Genomic DNA, 22623 nt, shown 5'->3' on the forward strand with positions numbered 1-22623 from the left:
GAACTTACTCATGTAACCAAATACCAGCTGTACCCCAACAACTTATGAAAAAAAAAGTTGTTATGCTGGTACTCCTCCTGAAATTGTGGTTTAGAAAGCTTGAAAATAATTTTACTAAATTCAAGTTTTTAAAACTAGATGAAACTGGATATTAAGTCTAAACCTACATTTGACAGTATCAGAGGGAGCTTTGAGGCATTGCTGGCTGCCACATATCATCTTAACATGACTGTGACAGTTTTGCTGTTCAGGTGGGCTAAGCAGGTTAATGTTGGCTTCCTCCTTCACCATCTAGTAGCTTTCCCCTTGGAGGAAAATTATCTTCTCAGATAGTATATAGAGGTAGGCTCTCAAGCAGCTCTTATATACAGAAATATTAATTTGCTTTATTTTCTGTTCTCTCACTGGAGATTCTTTTTTATGCACAACGCATAACAAAGCAGAAATGACAACCAAATGCAATCACATACAATTTCCCAAAGTTGGCTTGGGGTTTGGGACTAAGAAAGGAGGAAGAGGAGCAACTGAAGACTGAAGGGAAATTTGGAGGGAGAGGAGTCTTTGAAGATAAAGGACAGTCTTCTTCAGAAAGCTCCAGGTAGGGGAGCAAAGACACTCAGAAGCTATCTGTCCTTAAATGGAGGACTTCCACTGTACCATGTCCTGTGGACCAGGCACTGTCCACAGTCTCTGACACTTTACTTATTCTTGAACAGAGGGTAGGGGACTTAGCTATTTTTCATGGTATGGGGTCTTGAAGAGAAAACAGTGCCCTCTGACCAAAGTGTAACTAAATATTACCAGTTGACAATTTCTTTTCCAGTTGGGGTGGCAGTAGACAAATATAGAAAAGGAAGAAAACAAAACAAAACAATAGTTGTTAGCATGATTAAGAAAATCCAGAGCTTTGAGAGGCCAGGTCATATCACTTGAGGCCGTGAGTTTGAGATCAGCCTGGGCAACAAAGCAAGACCCCCGTTTCTAGAAAAATTTTAAAAATTAGTGGGTGTAGTGGTATGCGCCTGTAGTCCTAGCTATTCAGGAGGCTGAGGCAGCAGAACTGCTCAAACCCAGGAGTTGGAAGTTAAAGTAAGCTGTGATCACACCACTGCACTCCGGCCTGGATGAAAGAGCAAGACTCCATCTCAAAAAACAAAAATGAATAAAAGAAAACCCACCAAATTAAACATGTGCAAAGAGATACTGAAGAAAACAATTTTTATAGAATAGGCAAATGATCTTCAAACATGACTTTAATTCTAAATGAAGAAAGAAATTATAAGACCAAACCAGAGTATGTGGTTATATGGACATTAAAAATGAGAAGGGAAATACTGTAATGTAAGAAAAGCACATTGGATCAAGACTTTTGGCCCATTATGGTGGATTTGGATTCTGCTAAGCAATCTGCATATGCAGTCAAACAAGGGTCAGTTTTAGAAGAGAATAGTTATTGCATGCTCACTCACCCTGATCTGGATAAAGAATGGCTATTACTGAACATAAGCCAAAGTGAGGAAATACTTATCATCAAATGAAATCACCTTCATGTGTTCTGAGGATTGCAAAAGCACATTGCCCAGGCCAACTGTGGTGAAACTGCAATGTTCCTTTCACAAATAATAAACAAGAGATGGTGATTGCAGCAGAGCTAGTCTACTTCTTGGACTATGCCTGCATAGGCTTTGGGTAAAATCTTAGGGTGACTGGTCTAAATGTATCAGTTACTTAAAAACACCTTTTGTATTTAGCCTTTATATTTGGTTAAGACAATGTTACAGAATGAAACATGAATGATCTTCAAAGGTTTCATGAGCAAATAATATGAGAATATGTCATTCTTCCATGAGTGAAACAAGTTTCTGTATTTTACATCATTACTTTTCCAAGTCTCCTTCTTCAGCAGGAACAGAATAATATGACAGCAACTATAACTATTTTGGGGTCTCGGGCTACACATTTTATATGTAATCTAAAACATGTTTTAAAATGAAGTAGCTACTATTATTCTCACTACTGAATAGATGACGACACTGAGGCACAGAGAAGTAAAATAATTGGCCCAAAGTCACTTGGTTATTAAATGGTACAGTCTTGATTCCAGCATTTTAACTCAAGCTGTGCTTCAGAATTTGTATTCTTTTTTTTTCTTTGAGAGAGTCTCACTCTGTCACCAGGCTGGAGTGCAGTGGTGTAATCATGGCTCACTGCCTCCCTCTGCCTCCCACTGATTCTCCTGCCTCAGCCTCCTGAGTAGTGGAGACTATGGGCGTGTGCCACCACACCCAGCTAAATTTTGTATTTTTAGTGAGACAGGGGCTTCACCATGTTGCACAGGATGGTCTCGATCTCTTGACCTTGTGATCCACCTGCCTTGACCTCCCAAAGTGCTAGGGATTACAGGCCTGAGCCACTGCGGTCAGCCCAGAATTTGTATTCTTAACCACCATATACATATAATGTATATATATAAATAATTTATATATATAAGCAATTTATATATATATATACATTTTAAATTTAAGTACATTAAAATAATAATGTAATATAGTGTGTTATTAATATAATAAATATATTAAGAATATTATATATTATATGTTTTAGTATATACTATATGTTACATAGTATATAACATGCTTATATATAGTATATAATATACTTATATGTTATGTATGATTATATACTTAATATATTACTAATTAATATATTGTTTATATATTTATATATTGTTAATATAAACTAAAACATTAATATATATTACACATATTAATTATATTATTAATATAAATATATACTTACATATTTAAACTTTAAATATATATTTAAACATATTTTTAAATGTTTAAAAATGTTTTCACATATTTATTTATATGATATATATATATACATGTACATGTAAAATAAAATATCTCAAAATTACTAACTGCCTGCATTGAATTCTGATTTCAATTTATAACTCATGCTGCTTGTGACCCTACAAATTGATTTACTAATAGGTCACTACTTCCAGTTTGATGAGAAACATTGTGCATGAAGCTAATCTTGCCTCTATGAAAGTTGAAAGTTAGTAAGATTGGTGGTCTATAATTCTCGCAAAGAAAGGCAAAATGTTTCCTTTGTCTGGCAAAGATTATGAGATGCTCAATAGAACTGTATTTTCTAGCTAACTAAAAGTTACTCCTGAAATTATGTTTCCCAAAATATATTTTAAGATTCTCTGAATCATTAACGAAATCTGTTAAACATTATTTAACCTTTTTTAAGGCTGCATGGGGATCAGGGATTATCCTGCTGAATTACGGTGTACCTATGTGCAAGGCTGCTGAGAGAGACTGGCATCTTATCCTTATGCTAAGTAGATTCACCACTGTGATGGTGATATTCATACTCTCCTTGCAGCTTAGTATGATTCACACATAATTCATTTCTGGGAATGACATCATTTATTAAAAACAAGAATTCTTTACCTCGAGAGAGAGTTGCCATGACAATTGATAGAAGCTACCAGGGAATTACTTTTGATAATTCTGGGTAGAGGCTGAGAGTGCTGACTTTGGTGCCAGACTTCTGAGTTCAAATCCTACCTCCATCATTTACAATCTGTAATCTTGGGCAAATTACTTAACTTCTTCAGTTTCCTCACCTGTAAAACGGGGATAATAATGGTATGTCACAGGGTTATTGTAAAGATTAAGTGAGCAAATCTATGTAACGTTCTTAGAACACTGCCTGGTGTAGAATAAGCATAATATAAATGCTCAATGCTATTATTTCCATCCTCACAATCAGTTGTGATTGTCAACCTTTGATTTGTTAACTGTTGTTACCTAAGAAGAGCAAATGATGAACATTGCTAATTTGGAATTTCATCCTGTAACTATAAGTTCATTAGTAACAGTTGAAACATGTAGTGATAATTATATTGGTACTAGATGAAACAGCCAAAGTATAGGCATCCAATCTTTTGGCTTTCCTGGGCCACACTGGAAGAAGAGAATTGTCTTGAGCAACACCTAAAATATACTAACACTAGCAATAGCTGATGAGCAAATTGCAAAAAAAAAAAAAAATCTCATAATGTTTTAAGAAAGTTTACAAGTTTGTCTTGGGCGGCGTTTAAAGCTGTCCTGGACTACCTGAAGCCTGATGGTTGCGGGTTGAACAAGCTTGGTGTAGGTGGTGATAGTGTGGCAGCTATTTCCCTCGCTGTTGAGAGGTGATTTTCTGTGGTTGTATACTAGGTAGTCATAGCTATCAAAGCCTGAGTTCTAAATAACTAGTAGAAGTTGCTGTTTTATCACATTTTAGAGTTAAAATTAACACTATTTGTTAGTTTTCTGCTTGGTGTAGGTGGTGATACTGTGTACAAGCTTGGTGGAGGTGGTGATACTATGGTAGCTATTTCCTCACTGTTCAGAGGTGATTTTTCTGTGATTGTACACTAGACAGTCAGCTATTGAAGCCTGTTGCTGTATTATTACATGTTACAGTTAAAATTAATACTATTTGTTAGTTTTCTGTCTCAATGATATGTCTAATGCTGTTGAATTGAACCTAGAATTGTTGCATAATATGCTATGCAATACTAGGCATTGCATAAAATTCAGTGATACTGGGTTCAATTCAACAGCATTATTGCATAGTGTATTATTCAATGATAATGGGTTCAATTTAACTGCTTTAGACGTATCATTGAGGCAGAAAACTCATAAATAAATATGGGATTTTTTTTGTCCTTTTTAAAACTGTTGGTTTAAAACATCTTTTATCTGATGTAGGAATAGCTTTCCCTGTTCCTTTTTGTTTTCCATTTGCATGATAGATCTTTCTCCAACCCTACTTTGAGCCTAACATGTGGAATGGGTCTCTTGAAGACAGAAGTTGGGTAATTCTTTTTTTTTAAATCCAATTTGCCATTCTGTGCCTCTTAAGTCAGACATTTAAACCATTTACTTTGAGGTTGATATTAATATTAATATTGATACTAAGGTTTTGGTCTTATCATGAAGTTGTTAGCTGGTTGCTTTGAGAAGGCTGGCACTTCTAATTTTTGTAATTATTTTCATGCAGGTAGAATGGGTTTTTCTTTCTTTCTCTATATTATCAGTACTTTTAAAAACTTTTCCTTTTCATTTCCCTTGCTCCCCAGGGAGTGTTTCTTTACATGGTTACTTAATAGGGTCTGTGGACTATGTACTTAAGTGTGTTTTTGTGGTAGTAGGTGTCCTTTTTTAATTTACATGTTTAGAATTCCCTTGAGGACCTCTTGTAAGGCTGGCTAGTGGTAACAGATTCCCTTAGTGCTTACTGGTCTGAAAAGGATTTTATTTCTCCTTTGCTTATGAAGCTTAGTTTAGTGGGATATGAAATTCTTGGTAAGAATTTATTGTCTTTAAGAATGCTAAAAATAGGCCCCAATCTTTCTGGCCTGTAAGGTTTCTGCTGAGAAGTCTACTGTTAGCCTGATGGGTTCCCTTTGTATACGATTTGGCCTTTTTTTTTTCCTCTAGCTGCTTTTAAGATTTTTAAATTTTTTTTGTTAACTTTGACCTTGGACAGTCTGGTCACTATATGTCTTGGCAATTTTGTTTTGTACAGCATCTTGCAGGTGTTCTCTGGATTTCTTGTATCTGGATGACTACCTGTCTAACAAAATTAGAAATATTTTCTTGAATTATTCCCTTATATATGTTTTCTAGTTTGTTTACTTTTTCTCCTTCTTCCTCAGGAATGCCAATAATTCATAGGTTTGATCACTTTACATAATTCCATATGTCTTGGAGACTGTTCATTTAAGTTTTTTCCCTTTATTTTTGTCTGACTGGGTTAGTTTGAAAGGCTGGTCTTCCAAGTTTTGAAATTCTTTCTTCTTCTTGGCCCAGTTTATTAATAAAGTTTTCAATTGTATTTTGAAATTCCTTAAGTGTGTCTTTCATTTCCAGATGCTCCGATTGATTTCTTCTTAGGATATTTATCTCTACTTTTATTTCCTGGATTTCTTTAGAAATTTCTTTATGTTAATTTTCAGCCTTGTCTCAGATTTCCTTCCTTGCAATCCATGCTTTGAATGTTTTACTTGTCATTTCTGAGTTTCCATTTTTGTTAGAGACCATTGCTTGAGAGTGAGTGTGACACTTTGATGGTGTCATTACTTTTAGATTTTTCATGATGTCAGAATTCTTGTATTGTTTCCTTCTCATCTGAAGAGGAAGGATATTCATAATATAATATTCATAATTATTTTCATGCAGGTAGAATTTTTTTTCTTTCTCTATATTATTAGGGCTTTTAAAAACTTTCTTTTCCCCTCCTCCCTAGGGAGTGAGTATTTCTTTAGAGAATGATGGGTATTTTCAGCATTCTTTACTTTTATTGCCCTAAGCACTTTTGGCTACAGGTTTTATAATGGGCTGTGCAGTTTGAACTACAATCTAGCAGATGATGCTTATGGGTAAGAGTCAGCTGCAGCCAATATAATCAATTATATTAGCTGGGTATACAACTGATCATCTTTTACTGGTAGAAGCTCCTTGTTGCCTCCAAATTCATGAAGTGCACAGTGGTCTGAGTTCCTTGCTCAGGCTAGTCAGGGAGGCAGGGGTCAAGAAAAATGGAGTGGGACTGGGCAGGTCCACCTACAGATCCTCTGATGGCACACACAAGTGCCATCTCTGAGGGAATGTCCAGTATGTAGTCACCCAGAGGTGGGAAACCTCCTCAGCTCCAAGTTCTCTGCATTGGAGGAGGGGCAGGGGGGCCTAAACTCCTAATCCAAGAGAGTGGGCATTCCAGATGCCTGCAGATCTACCTAGGTATGGAGTGGAGAGGGCTATCAGTATCAGGATCTCTGCACAGGAAGGGTTGGGAGGCTCAGGTTGCTGCTTCAAGTGAGTGGGTGCTTTGAATGCCTGGAGATCTCCCTGGGCATGAAGCAAAAGGCCTCCCTGCACCAGGATCTATGCAAAGGAAAGGTGGAGTGGCTCAGGTTGCTGATCCAGGTGAGGAGGTTCTAAATACCTGGTGATCTGCCTGGTCACGAAATGAGATCATGCTGCCCACTCTCTTCTGACTTGTAGGGTTTCTGCAGAGAGATCCGCTGTTATTCTGATGGGCTTCCCTTTGTGGGTAACTGGACCTTTCTCTCTGGCTGTCTTTAACATTTTTTTCCTTCATTTCAACTGTGGTGAATCTGACAATTATGTGTCTTGGGGTTGCTCTTCTTGAGGAGTATCTTTGTGGTGTTTTCTGTATTTCCTGAATATGAATGTTGGCCTGTCTTGCTAGGTTGAGGAAGTTCTCCTGGGTAATATCCTTAAGAGTGTTTTCCAACTTGGTTTCGTTCTTCCCATCACTATCAGGTACACCAAACGTAGGTTTGGTCTTTTCAAATAGTCCCATGTTTCTTGGAGGCTTTGTTCTTCCTTTTCATTCTTTTTTCACTAATCTTCTCTTCACGGTTTGTCTCATTGAGTTGATCTTCAACCTCTGATATCCTTTCTTCCGTTTGATCGATTTAGCTATTGATACTTATGTATACTTCACAAAGTTCTCATGCTGTGCTTTTCAGCTCCATCAGGTCATTTATGTTCTTTTCTAAACTGGTTATTTGACGTTGGTGACCTTTGGATGGGGTTTCTGAGTAGACCTCCTTTTGTTGATATTGATGCTATTCCTTTCTATTTGTTACTTTTCCTTCTAACAGTCAGGCATCTCTGCTGCAGGTCTGCTGGAGTTTGCTGGAGTCCACTCCAGACCCTCTTTGCCTGGGTATCACCAGTGGAGGCTGTACAACAGCAAAGATTGCTGCTTGTTCCTTCCTCTGGAAGCTTTGTCCCAGAAGTGCATCTGCCAGATGCCAGCTAGAGCTCTCCTCTATGATGTGTCTGTTGGCATCTGCTGGGAGGTGTGTCTCAGTCAGGAGACATAGGGGTCAGGGACACACTTGAGGAGGCAGTCTGACCCTTAGCAGAGCTTGAAGGCTGTGCTAGGAGATCTGTTTCTCTCTTCAAAGCCAGCTGACAGGGACATTTAAGTTTGTTGAAGCAGTGCCCACAGCCGCCCCTTCCCCCAGCTGCTCTGTCCCAGGGAGATAGGGGTTTTATCTACAAGCCCCTGACTGGGGCTGCTGCCTTTCTTTCAGAGATTCCCTGCCCAGAGAGGCAGAATCTAGAGAGGCAGTCTCCCTACAGTGGCTTCACTGAGCTGCAAAGGCTCCACACATTGGAAATTCCCCTTTGTTTACACTATGAGGGGAAAGCCACCTACTCAAGCCCCAGTAATGGTGGATGTGCCTCTCCCCACCAAGCTCGAGCATCCCAGGTTAACTTCAGACTGCTGTACTGGCATGAGAATTTCAAGCCAGTGGATCTTAGCTTGCTGGGCTCTGTGGGGGTGGGATCCACTGAGCTAGACAACTTGACTCTGTGTCCTCATTCCTCTTTCCAGGAGAGTGAACAGTTCTGTCTCGCTGGCATTCCAGGCACCCCTGGGGTATGAAAAACAACTCCTGTAGTGAGCTCCTTGACTGCCCAAATGGCTGTCCAGTTTTGTGCTTGAAACCCAGGGCCCTGGTATCATAGGCACCCGAGGGAGTCTCCTGGTCTGTGTTGTAAAGACCGTGGGAAAAGCATAGTATCTGGGCCGGAGTGTATTGTTCCTCATGACACAATCCCTCAAAGCTTCCCTTGGCTACTGAAGGAGTTCCATGACCCCTTTTGCTTCCTGCGTGAGGTGATGCCCCACCCTGCTTTGGCTTGCCCTCCACAGGCTGCACCCTCTGTGTAACCAGTCTCAGTCATATGAGCTGGGTACCTCAGTTGGAAATGCAGAAATCACCCACCTTCTGCATTGATCTCGCTCTGAGCTGCAGACCAGAGTGGTTCCTATTCAGCCATCTTGCCAGCCTTACTGGCTAGGCCTATATTTTAATAGGGTTATGGGCTTTCTTCTTGTTATTGAGTAGATTGATTTCCTTGAAGCTTTTGGAATATTAACCCCTTATGTAACATATGATTTGCAAATATTTTCTCTTAATCTGTAGGTTGTCTTTTCACTCTATTAGTTGTTTCATCTGCTGTGCAGACTTTTTTAGTCTGATGCAATGCCATTTGTCTATTTTTGCTTTTGTTGTCTGTGCTTTTGGGGTCATATCCATGAAGCTTCTACCCAGACTAATGTCATGTAGCTTTTCCTCCATATTTTCTTCTGGTAGTTTTATCGTTTCGGGGCTTATGTTTAAGTCTTTAATCCATTTTGAGTTGATTCTTGTATGGTCTAGTTTCGTTCTTCAGCATGTGGATATCCAGTTTTCTCAGCACTGTTTATTGAAGACACTGCCTTTCTCCATTGTGTGTTCTCAGTACCTTTGTTGAAAATCAATTGATCATAGATGTGTGAGTTAATTTCTGGGCTCACTATTCTGTTTCAGTGTTTGATAGGTCTTATGCCAGCAGTATGCTATTTTGAACATTATAGCTTTGTAATATATTTTGAAATCTGATAATGTGATGCTTCCAGCATTGTTCTTTTTGGTCAAGATTTCTTTGTCTCTTAAGTATCTTTTGTGGTTCCATATTAATTTTATGATTTTTTTTTTTTACTTCTACAAAAATGGCATTGGAATTTTGATAGGATTGCCCTGAATCTATATATTGCTTTGGGTAATATAGATCTCTTAACAATATTTATTCTTCCAATCCATGAACATTTATCTTTTCATTTATTTTTATCATCTTCAGTTTCTTTCACCAACATTTCATAGTTTTCAGTAAACAGATATTTTCCTTCCTTGGTTAAATTTACTTCTAAATCGTTTATTTTTTTGATGCTTTAAAAAATGGGATTGTTTTCTAAATTTCTTTTTCAGATAGTTTGATGTTAGTTGGGCATTTGATTTTTTAAAAGTTCCCCAGTGATTTTAATGTGTAGCATTTGATGGTTAATTTGGGAACCACTGACTTACATCACTTTTTCCCTTCAGAGCTTAGAAGACATCCTGCTTGCTACCAATAGAGCCCTGTGTCTGGTTCTCACATGTCAAAATTTTAGCCAGGAATGGTAGGAAAAAGTAAATGTGGGGCATTCCAATCCAAGCCTGAAAGTATAGTGATGCTTTGCCAACATCAAATTTCTGTCACTGAAAAAATCTGAAGCCAATGAAGTCTAAGGGGAGCCTTCTATTGCCAGAAGAAACCAACTGAGAAATGAAACTCTGTTTTCAATCTTGTGATTTTGTTGAGGCTGTTTATTCCCATTGATGATAATATAGTCTTGCATGTAATTTCATTTCTGAGGCTTAAAGTTTCAAATACAAAAAATTGTTTTTTTTTTGTGATGAGCACATTAAAGCTTTTTAGTTTTAGAGTTTAGAGATGTAGTTAACATTTATTCATTCTTCAATTATTCAACAAATAGTCATTGAACACCTATTGATGTGCAGGCTTTGGCTTAACGGCACCACTTGCTAAAACAGTATATTCAGTCCAAGGATCATAGCACACTGAGCAGAATATTTATGTAAAGGGGCTGGGCTAGTTTCCTGAGAATGACAATCATTTCAGTCACTGTTTCTTAATAATTTTTGCTGCATGTACATTCTCTGGCTTGGTGGAATTACTACCACCACATTTAAAATTCCTAAGTCTATGTTCAGATTTTAAAAATGTTTTATATACAAATAGTCCCTGATTCATCATAGTTTGACTCAGGAATATTTGACTTTATGATGAGTTTATCAGGTATTAAATGCATTTTTAAGTTTTGATATTTACGATTTCTGATTTTTTTTTTATTTACAACAGGCTTATTGGGATGTAACTCATAAGCTGAGGAGCATTGGCATGCAATATATCTCTATTTTTATAAAGAGAATAGCCAAGATGATAATACAAAGATAAATGTGGTCTACAAGCATAAAGCCTCCAAAATGCAAGAACAGAGAAAATTCTTCTGTTAATATTTATAAATATACATATTGCTCAGAAGATAGCTTGTCATTCTCTTATGTATATGTTTTTAATTTTTAATTTTTTTTCAGGTATATATTAGTGCAGTAAGACAGCTGTGTCACACTTCCATTTTTCTAAACTAAGGGTTCTCAACCATGTGTGAGTTTCCCAGCCGACATGTGGCAATGACTGGAGACATTTTTGATTCTCAAAGGGTGAAAATGGCATCTAGTGAGTTGAGGACAGGGATGCTGTGAAACACATTACAATGCACAGGATGGCAGCCACAACAAAGAATGATCTAGTCCAAAATGTTAATAGTGCCCTATTCCAAACAAATAATTGGAATCACTAAATTACAGAACAGTTCTTCAAAATTTAAATGTGTACCCAGAGTAAAATTAACACAAAAATTGAAAGCCTCAATATCTCCTACACCCTTGCCTGTCTAAACTTTTTTTTCTGTCCAACAAAGAAAAACGCATTGCATTTTTAAGTCCTATAGATATTTTTTGAGATGATCACATCAAATACTCCCTGTTTCAATTAATCAACAAGTGGAATTTGTGTGTAAGGCACTCTTTAGGTGCAGTGAGAATTATAAAAATGACATGTTGGGGGGGGCACTCAAGATGCTGTGGTGAGAACAACCCAGGATTGAAGCTCTCGGTGAATGTGTGGAGAGGGTGAGTCAGGGCTGCATTTCCAGACGGATCTTTGTTGCCCACAGAACGGGGAAATTCCCAGGTATAAAACAGACGTGGGATGCCAGGCAGAGGTTTTGGCTGGTGCAGCCAGCAGCTGGTACAGCCGGCGGCCGGTGCTGTGGTGCAGCGGGGCTACACAGTGCTCCGCACAAAGCGCGCTGGTCTGGGTGCCCTGTTGAACCGGTAATCAGAGACTGGAGAGGGCTGAATTTGAGACTGAATGGGACTTGGACAGTGAGCCAGCCCAGGAGATTCCAGGGAAACAGCGTTTGGGGTAGCGCAGTGGGACAAACAAAACGGTGATTTCAAACGCCCCGGGTGAAGAGGTTCCCTGAGGGCACAGCTGAACCCAGGACGGTGCAGCTCCATGGCAGAGGGGCGTCCGCCATTACCGAGGCAATCCACCCCTACTGAGATATACGCCCATTGCTGACACAGCCTGCCATTGCCAAGGCAACCCGCCACAACAGAGAGACACCACCGCAGGGCGTACCCCATGACAGCAGGGCAGAGACCGCAGCAGCAGCACAGAGTCTGCAGCAACAGGGCGAACCTCACACTAGCAGGGTGGAGCCTTGGCAGGCAAATAGTGACTAGACTGCCTCCTAGCTGGGCAGGACAGCACAACGGACATTCACAAAGAAAACCCCAACCCCCCCGAGACAGAGCATCTGAGAAAAAAAGGGTTTTTTTATGAGTTCAGCTGCAGCAGAATTAAACATAGCAGCCTAACAGCCCTGAATGAACAACGGAGCTCACAGCTCAGCACTTGAGCTCCTATAAAGTACAGACTGTCTCCTCAAGCAGCTCCCTGACCCCTCTAATATCCAAAAGACTGACATTTGGCAGGCATCATTCTGGGACAAAGATAGCAGAAAAAGAAACTGGTAGCATCCCTCACTGTTCCGCAGCTGCTATAGGTGCACCCCAGACAAGCAGGGCCTAGAGTGGATCTCAGCAGTCATACAGTGGAAGGGCTAGACTGGTAGAAGAAAAACCAACTAAGAGAAATACTTCATCATCAACAATCTGGGCGCCCACTCAGAGACCCAATCAAAAATTCAGCAACTACATAGATGACAGGTGGATAAATCCACAAAGATGGGAAGAAACCAGTGCAAAAAGGAGGAAAACACCCAAAACCAGAACACCTCACCTCCTACAAAGGACCAAAACTCCTCACCAGCAAGGGAACAAAGCTGGATGGAGAATGACTGTGATGAAATGACGGAATTAGACTTCAGAAGGTGGATAATGAGAAACTTTTGTGAGCTAAAAGAACATGTTTTAAATCAATGCAAAGAAACTAAGAACCTTGAAAAAAGATTTGAAAAAAGATTTGAGGAAATGATAACAAGAATGGATAACTTAGAGAAATATGAATGAATTAAAGGAGCTGTAAAACACAATACGAGAACTTCACGAAGCATGCACAAGTTTCAACACCCGAGTTGACTAAGAAGAAGAAAGAATATCAGAAGTCGAAGACCAACTCAATGAAATAAAACGAGAAACCAAGATTAGAGAAAAAAGCGCAAAAAGGAATGAACAAAGTCTCCAAGAAATGTGGGACTATGTGAAAAGACCTAACCTACTTTTGATAGGTGTACCAGAATGTGATGAAGAGAATGAATCCAAGCTGGAAAATACTCTTCAGGACATTATCCAGGAAAATTTCCCCTACCTAGCAAGACAGGCCAACACTCAAACGCAGGAAATACAGAGAACGCCACAAAGATATTCCGCAAGAAGAGCAACCCCAAGGCACATAATTGTCAGATTCAACAAGGTTGAAATAAAGGAGAAAATACTAAGGGCAGCCAGAGAGAAAGGTCGGGTCACCCACAAAGGGAAGCCCATCAGACTCACAGCAGATCTCTCGGCAGAAACCCTACAAGCCAGAAGAGAGTGGGGGCCAATATTCAACATCCTTAAAGAAAACAACTTTCAACCCAGAATTACATATCCAGCCAAACTGAGCTTCAGAAGTGAAGGAAAAATAAAATCCTTTGTGAACAAGCAAGTACTCAGAGATTTTGTCACCACCAGGCCTGCTTTACAAGAGCTCCTGAAAGAGGCACTACACATAGAAAGGAACAACCAGTACCAGCCACTCCAAAAACATACCAAATGGTAAAGAACATCAACAAAATGAAGAATCTACAACAACTAATGGGCAAAACAGCCAGCTAGCATCAAAATGGCAGTATCAAATTCACACATAACAATATTAACCCTAAATGTAAATGGACTAAATGCACCAATCAAAACACACCGACCAGCAAATTGGATAAATATCCAAAACTCATCAGTGTGCTGTATCCAGGAAACCCATCTCACATGCAAGGATACACAAAGGCTCAAAATAAAGGGATGGAGGAAGATTTACCTAGCAAATGGAGAGCAAAAAAAAGCAGGAGTTGCAATTCTCATCTCTGATAAAATAGACTTTAAAGCAACAAAGATCAAAAGAGACGAAGAAGGCCATTACATAATGGTAAAAGGATCGATACAACAAGAAAAGCTAATTATTCTAAACATATATGGACCCAATACAGGAGCACCCAGATACATAAGGCAAGTCCTTAATGACTTACAAAGAGACTTAGACTCCCACACAATAATAGTGGGAGACTTTAACACCCCACTGTCAATATTAGACAGATCAACCAGACAGAAAATCAACAAGGATATCCAGGGCTTGAACTCAGACCTGGAACAAGCAATCCTGATACACATTTACAGATCTCTCCACTCCAAATCCACAGAATATACATTCTTCTCAGCACCACATCACACCTACTCTAAAATTGACCACATAGTAGGAAGTGAAGCACTCCTCAGCAAATGCAAAACAACTGAAATCATAACAAACAGTCTCTCAGACCATAGTGCAATCAAGTTAGAACTCAGAATTCAGAAACCGACCCAGAACCACACAGCTTCATGGAAACTGAACAACTGGCTCTTGAATGTTGACTGGATAAACAATGAAATGAAGGCAGAAATAAAAAAGTACTTTGAAACCAATGAGAACGAAGACACAACATGCCAGAATCTCTGGGACATATTTAAAGCAGTCTCTAGAGGAAAATATATAGCAATAAGTGCCCATATGAGGAGAATGGAGAGATCCAAAATTGACACCCTATCATAAAAATTGGAAGAGCTAGAGGAGCAAGATAAAAAAAACCTCAAAACCTAGCAGAAGACAAGAAATAACTAAGATCAGAGCTGAACTGAAGGAGATAGAGACACGAAAAACCCTTTAAATAATCAATACATCCAGGAGCTGGTCTTTCGAAAAGATCAACAAAATAGACCACTAGTCAGATTGATTAAAAAGAAAAGAGAGGCCGGGCGCGGTGGCTCAAGCCTGTAATCCCAGCACTTTGGGAGGCCGAGGCGGGTGGATCACGAGGTCAAGAGATCGAGACCATCCTGGTCAACATGGTGAAACCCCGTCTCTACTAAAAATTACAAAAAATTAGCTGGGCATGGTGGCGCATGCCTGTAATCCCAGCTACTCAGGAGGCTGAGGCAGGAGAATTGCCTGAACCCAGGGGGCGGAGGTTGCGGTGAGCCGAGATTGCGCCATTGCACTCCAGCCTGGGTAACAAGAGCGAAACTCCGTCTCAAAAAAAAAATAAAAAAAAAGAAAAGAGAGAACAACCAAATAGATGCAATAAAAAATGATAAAGGGGAAATCACCACAGATTTCACAGAAATTCAAACCATCATCAGAGAATATTACAAACAACTCTATGCACATAAATTAGTAAACCTGGAAGAAATGGATAAATTCTTGGACTCCTGTGTCCTCCCAAGCCTAAACCAGGAGGAAGCTGAAACTATGAATAGACCAATAACAAGGTCTGAAGTCGAGGTAGCAATTAAGAGCCTAGTACACAAAAAAAGCCCAGGTCCAGATGGGTTCACAGCTGAATTCTACCAGACACACAAAGAGGAGCGGGTACCATTCTTTCTGAAACTATTCCAAATATTCCAAAAAGAGGGAATCCTTCCCAAATTATTTTATGAGACCAGTATCATCCTGATACCAAAACCTGGCAGAGACCCAACAAGAAAAGAAAACTTCAGGCCAATATCCATGATGAACATAGATGCAAAAATCTTCAATAAAATATTGGCAAGCCGATTGCAACAGCAAATCAAAAAACTTATCCATCATGATCAAGTAGGATTCATCCCGGGGATGCAAGGCTGGTTCAACATACGCAAGTCTATAAATGTAATTCACCACATAAACAGAACCAAAAACATAAACCACATGATTATCTCAATTGATGCAGAGAAGGCATTTGACAAAATTCAACAGCCCTTTATGCTAAAAATCCTCAATAAACTCGGTATCAATGGAACGTATCTCAAAGTAATAAAAGCTATTTACGACAAACCGACAGCCAATATCATACTGAATGGGAAAAAACTGGAAGCATTCCCTTTGAAATCTGGCACTAGACAAGGATGCCCTCTTTCACCACTCCTATTCAATATAGTATTGGAAGTTCTAGCCAGAGCAATCAGGCAAGAAAAAGAAATAAAGGACCTTCAAAGAGGAAAGGTGGAAGCCAAATTGTCTCTATTTGCAGATGACATGATAGTACACCGAGAAGACCCCATCACCTCAGCCCAAAAACTCCTGAAACTGATAAGCAACTTCAGCAAAGTCTCAGGATATAAAATCAATGTGCAAAAATCACAAGCATTCCTCTACACCAATAACAGACTTAAAGAAAGCCAAATCAAGAACGAACTGCCATTCACAATTGCTACAAAAAGAATAAAATACCTAGGAATACAACTCACAAAAAACATAAGGGACCTCTTCAAGGAAAACTACAAACCACTGCTAAACGAAATAAGAGAGGACACAAACAGATGGAGAAACATTCCATGTTCATGGTTAGGAAGAATTAATATCATGAAAATGGCTATACTGTCAAAAGTAATTTACATTATCAACACTATCCCCATCAAGCTACCATTGACTTTCTTCACAGAACTGGAAAAATCCACCATGAACTTCATATGGAACCAAAAGAGAGCCTGCATAGCCAAGTCAATTCTAAGCAAAAAGAACACAGTGGGGGGCCTCACACTACCAGATTTCAAACTATACTACAAGGCTACAGTAATCAAAACAGCATGGTACTGGTACCAAAACAGAGATATAGACCAATGGAACAAAACAGAGGCACCGGAGGCAACACAACATACATACAACTGTACAATCTTTGATAAACCTGACAAAAACAAGCAATGGGGAAAGGATTCCATGTTTAACAAATGGTGTTGGGAAAACTGGCTAGCCATGTGCAGAAAGCAGAAACTGGACCCCTTCCTGACACCTTACACTAAAATTAACTCCAGATGGATTAAAGACTTTAACATAAGACCTGGCACCACAAAAACCCTAGAAGAAAATCTAGGCAAAACCATTCAGGACATAGGAGTAGGCAAGGACTTCATGACCAAACCACCAAAAGCATTGGCAACAAAAGCCAAAATAGACAAATGGTACCTAATCAAGCTCCATGGCTTCTGCATGGCAAAAGAAACAGTCATTAGAGTGAATTGGCAACCAACAGAATAGGAAAAAATTTTTGCACTTTACCCATCTGACAAAGGACTGATATCCAGAATTTGCAAAGAACTCAAACAGATTTACAAAAACAAACAACAAACAAACAAACAAACAAGCCCATTCAAAAATGGGCAAAGGATATGAACAGACACTTTACCACAGAAGACATACATGAGGCCAACAAACATATGAAAAAATGCTCATCATCACTGGTCATCAGAGAGATGCAAATCAAAACCACATTGAGATACCATCTCATGCCAGTTAGAATGGCGATCATTAAAAAATCTGGAGACAACAGATGCTGGAGAGGATGTGGAGAAAAAGGAACACTTTTACACTGTTGGTGAGAGTGTAAATTAGTTAAACCATTGTGGAAGACAGTGTGGCGATTCCTCAAGGCCTTAGAAATTGAAATTCCATTTGACCCAGCAATCCCATTACTGGGTATATATCCAAAGGACTATAAATCGTTCTACTATAAGGACATGCACACGAATGTTCATTGCAGCACTGTTTACACTAGCAAAGACCTGGAATCAACCCAAATGCCCATTGATGATAGACTGGATTGGGAAAATGTGGCACATATACACCATGGAATATTATGCAGCAATCAGAAATGATGAGTTTGTGTCGTTTGTAGGGACATGGATGAATCTGGAGAACATCATTCTCAGCAAACTGACACAAGAACAGAAAATGAAATACCGCATATTCTCACTCATAGGCAGGTGATGAAAAATGAGAACACATGGACACAGGGAGGGGAGTACTAAACACTGGGGTCTATAGGGGGAAAAGGGGAGGGCCAGCGGGAGGGGGAGCTGGGGAGGGATAGCCTGGGGAGAAATGCCAAATGTGGGTGAAGGGGAGAAAGGAAGCAAAACACACTGCCATGTGTGTACCTATGCAACTGTCTTGCATGTTCTGCTCATGTATCCCCCCAAACCTAAAATGCAATAAAAAATTTAAAAAAAAATGACATATTATGTGGATGTACCTCAAAGAGCTGTAATCCAGTAGAGGAAATAACTCATTTACATGAGCATATAGAGAAGTAGATAATAACGGGCAGTTGAAGATAATAACTGCTTCCGAAAAGCAGAGAAAGTAGTGATTAATGAGAACCAGGAGTCTGAGGGAGAGACAAAGTTTTCACGGAGGAGTAAGAATAGGGTTATCAACTCAACCCAGTTTGCTGGAAATGGAAAAACACTGAGGATGATCACCAATCACATACCACAAGGGAAACATCTACAAAAACGTGGGTTTATTTCCCCCCACACCCACTGGATCAGAATCTGCATTTTAATAAATCCCAAGCTATCTGGTATGCATATTAAAGCTTGAAATGCATTTATTTGGGCACCTGACTGCTAGCTAAGGCCTCCTTCTAATTGGACCAGTGATTTTCGACTCTGGCTGCACAGTATAGTCACTTGGGAATCTTTAACAAAATACCTTCCACAGGTCTAATTTAATTGGCATGGGGTGATGCGTGGGCATTGGTATTTTTCAAAATGCCCCAGGTGATTCTAATGTGCAGCCCACGTTGAGGACCACTTAATTCGAACAATGAGCTTCTATGTTATATTGGTACAATGAATTCCTTAAACAAAAATATTGAAAGGCCTGTCAGATACTGAGTTCTGTGAAAAGCAAACCAAATAAGGATTTGCGAGGTGAAGCAGCATGCATTGAATCCCCAGGGGCAACTGGGCTGACCTCCGTATAAGAGGATGTTGAGTGTGTCTGTGTTAGCTCTCAGGGAATGACAATGAGGCAGAAAACAAACACCATTCTTGTGGGAGATCTTCCTGGGTCTACTAGGGAGGTTTGACCTTAAATTCCACTTCTGTATAGCAGAAACATGTTCACGACTGTGTTACAGTTGTTCTAAAGTTGTAATTTCAAATATATATGTAGTGGTGGGGTGTACAGCTGCCTTAATTGTGGTAGTCATGGAAGTCAGCGTTAGATTCCTTAACGTAGATCCTAAGACCAGAGTCAACTCCAAGCTCCAGAATGGCCCTGCGTCAGTTCAAACAGTAAAATAGCCACGGTTGCCTTTGTGGGAAACTTACAACTTTTCACCAAAGCACATCATTAATAGCAACCCTGGCACCATTCCCCTTTGGCAAATTTCCTTATTCTTCACAGTTCTTGATTCATGTGCTTTTTCTGGGCTTTTCGTTTGAGATATCTGTGATTTAGAGAGACACACTTTCATGTGAACAAGCATATCTGGGGATCTTGTCAAAATGCAGATTCAGTAAGTGTGAACTGAAATATTGCACTTTTGATAAGTTCACAGATGTTGTTGATGCTGCTCTGGGGACCACATTCTGAGCAATAAAAGCTTAGATTCGTGCTGTCCAATATAGTAGCCATGAGTCTGTCATAGCTATTGAGCACTTGAAATGTGGCTAGTGTTACTGAGAACTGAATTTTAAATTTTATTCAATTTTAATTAATTTAAACTCAAATTTAAAAATAAAAGCAGTGAAAAATATTTTTTCCTAAATACATCGTTAATAATTTTGATAGGGCTACATTTCACTATAATTGCTGAAAATTTAGCATCCCAATTTAGATGTGCTGGAAAGTTAAAATGCACACCCAGATTCTGAAGATTTATTAGAAGAAAATAATGTAAGAGAGAGCTCATTAATAATGAATGCTTTTATTAGCTTCACTACATGTCAAAATGATAATAGTTTGGATATATTGGGTTAAATATGTTAAAATTAATTTACCCTCTTTTTAAATGTGACTACTAAAACTTTTAAAATGGCATATGTAGCTTGCATTATATTTGAAAGTGACAGTTAAGATGGTAGAACTTATTTAAAAGGAAAAACATTTATATAAAAATGAAGAATTCATAAAATGTATTGCATCAGGCTTAAAAATAGAAGATGAAAACTGTTGCTGAATTGGCAAATTGTATATCATGGTGATATGGTTTGGCTGTGTCCCCATACAAGTCTCATTCTGAATTGCACCTCCCATAATCCCCACGTGTTGTGTGAGGGACCTGGTGGGAGGTAACTGAATCATGAGGGCAGGTTTTTCTCGTGCTGTTTTCATGATAGTGAGTAAGTCTCATGAGAGCTGATGGTTTTATAAAAGACAATTCCCCTGCACATGCTTCCTTGTCTGCTGCCATGTAAGATGTGTCTTTGCTTTGCTCTTCCTTTGCCTTCAACCATGATTGTCAGGCCTCCCCAGCCATGTGGAACTGTGAATCCATTAAACCTCTTTTTCTTTATAAATTACCCAGTCTTGGGTATATCCTTATGGCAGCGTGAGAATGGAGTAATACACGTGGTATAGTGCTAACATGGTCTACCTTCCTGAGAAATTCAGACTTTTCATCTAATTCAGGGATACTCGAGGACCCCTCAGGAGGAAATTCGACCTAACCTTCTTGAGCAGAGTTTCTAATATTCGACAACCTTCCTAACTTATTTCCTTTAAAATATATCCATACTGCTTTCTAATCTCAGAGCATTCGTAGGCCGGGGTAGTATGCAGTAGTAGAAAGAGCACAGTCTTTAAAGCTAGCTGGATTTCAGTTTGAGTCCCAGCTATGCAACAAATGTAACAAAAGTTATCTAAGCTCCAGTTTTCCCCAGTATAAAAAAAAAAGCAAAATATCTGTTTTATACAGTTGCTGAAAAATAAACTAAATTATTATAGAATACTTAGAGTACTTGGCACTTGGTTAGTCTTCAATAAAGAAGCACTACCATTATTATACTACTCTAGTGGGTTAATAGACCTCCAAGCCTTCATTTGTTGACTTCCATGAAAATTTTGAAACTTAGAAAGGCCTTACATATTGCAATACCTTAGCCTAAAAATATGCCTCAAAATTCAAATCTAAAGCACCAGATTAGACAACTCTCTTCATAACCTACCAAAATGGAAGCTACTTTTTAATCCACTCTTAAATGTAAAACAAATTTAGGTCAGAAGTAATGGACTCCCTAGGTTTTATGGTAGGGTTCCTCAACTTCTACACTACTGTTATTTTGGATCAGATCATTTGTTGTTGTGGAATGCTACCCCATGCATTAGAGTATGCTTATCATCATTCCTATTCTCTGCCTACTAGATACCAGTATAACTCCTCTCTTTTCCATTGTAACAAGTAAAATAAATGTCTCTAGGCATTGCCAAATGTCTCCTGGGTGACAAAAATCACCCTTGATGAGAACCACTATAATATGAGAATTATTCACTTTATAAAGCTCAATTGCGGTGTTTTTATTACATTTGTATTGGATATTTTTTACAGTATATAAGCAAAAATAACAATAGATAAAAGTTCTTTTTAACCATGATTGATTGAGTTCCTACTTTGTGCTAAATTTTTGCCATTTTCTTTCTCATTCCATCTTCATAACTCTTCTGTGTGGTATGTTGTATATAGTCTTACAATCCTCATTTTACAGAGGAGGAAACAACTTCAGGAAAGATAATTTTTAGCCAAAATACAAAGGTAATAAGTAGCAAAGCTGGGATGTGAAGCCAGATTTTTCCCACTTCAAAGTTTTTCTTCCCATAGGTAGCACTGCCCACTGCCTCCTTTAGTTTTATTAGGGTTTTCTCTTTATGATAAGGTTGCTTTTTTGGCAGTAGGCTCAGAGACTTATTGGCTTCTATGAGCTGTTAGATGGCTAGTATTGGTTAGCATCCTGTAGTTGATTCAAGATAGTTTTGTACTTTCTCTTTTACTCTAATTTATATAAACAAACAGAAAAGCATCTTTATTATCAGAACTATATAAATTCCCTTAACAACAATACCAGATCCCCTCATAAAAATGAGAAACTAAAGATAGTTCCTGACTCTAAAAAATTTCAGTCTGGTTGGGAATACAAGATTTATACATATGAAATAATCTGAAAATAAAACATTTTAGGACCAGTTACTCAGAAGCCTAAGGTGGGAGGATCACTTGGGCTTAGGAGTTTGAGGCCAGCCTGGCCAATGGGCAAGATCTCACTATAAAAGCAAGAAAAAGGAACATTTTAGGATGTACTGGAGTAGCTATATAAATCTTCATAAGAAAAGGGAAAGACCAATATGTTACTGTAGACTTAGAGTACTTCATAGAGAAGTTATAATAGGAAACAGAGTAATAAAAAATGGATAGAGCTTAGGAAGTTGACTATAACAGACATTGTATTTCTAAATTCCCATTATGAGTGAAGAGAAGAGGTTAGGTGCATATTGGCAAGTATCTACTTATCCACTAGTGGACAATATCCCACTGGACAACTCTCAAGAATAGCAGGAGTAAAATCATGGTTCACATTTTCCTCTCTCTTTCCAGTCAGGATCTCTGCTT

General features: G+C 38.8%; 1 protein-coding gene across 4 annotated transcripts in view; it reads right to left on the minus strand.

The window, feature by feature from the left end:
- Nucleotides 1–22623, minus strand: part of GHR (growth hormone receptor) — a 344216-nt gene that overhangs the window by 61532 nt on the left and 260061 nt on the right. The window contains exon 3 of one of the 4 annotated variants that reach the window (XM_008992121.5): nt 3468–3643. The exons of the other annotated variants lie outside the window; for them this stretch is intronic. Coding sequence (XP_008990369.4) covers nt 3468–3486 — 19 coding nt within the window. The 5' untranslated portion in view covers nt 3487–3643. The remainder of the gene's footprint in view (nt 1–3467; nt 3644–22623) is intronic. 4 annotated transcript variants of the gene reach the window in all.

Source organism: Callithrix jacchus, chromosome 2, assembly GCF_049354715.1.
Source record: "Callithrix jacchus isolate 240 chromosome 2, calJac240_pri, whole genome shotgun sequence".
Taxonomy (NCBI): Eukaryota; Metazoa; Chordata; class Mammalia; order Primates; family Cebidae; genus Callithrix; species Callithrix jacchus.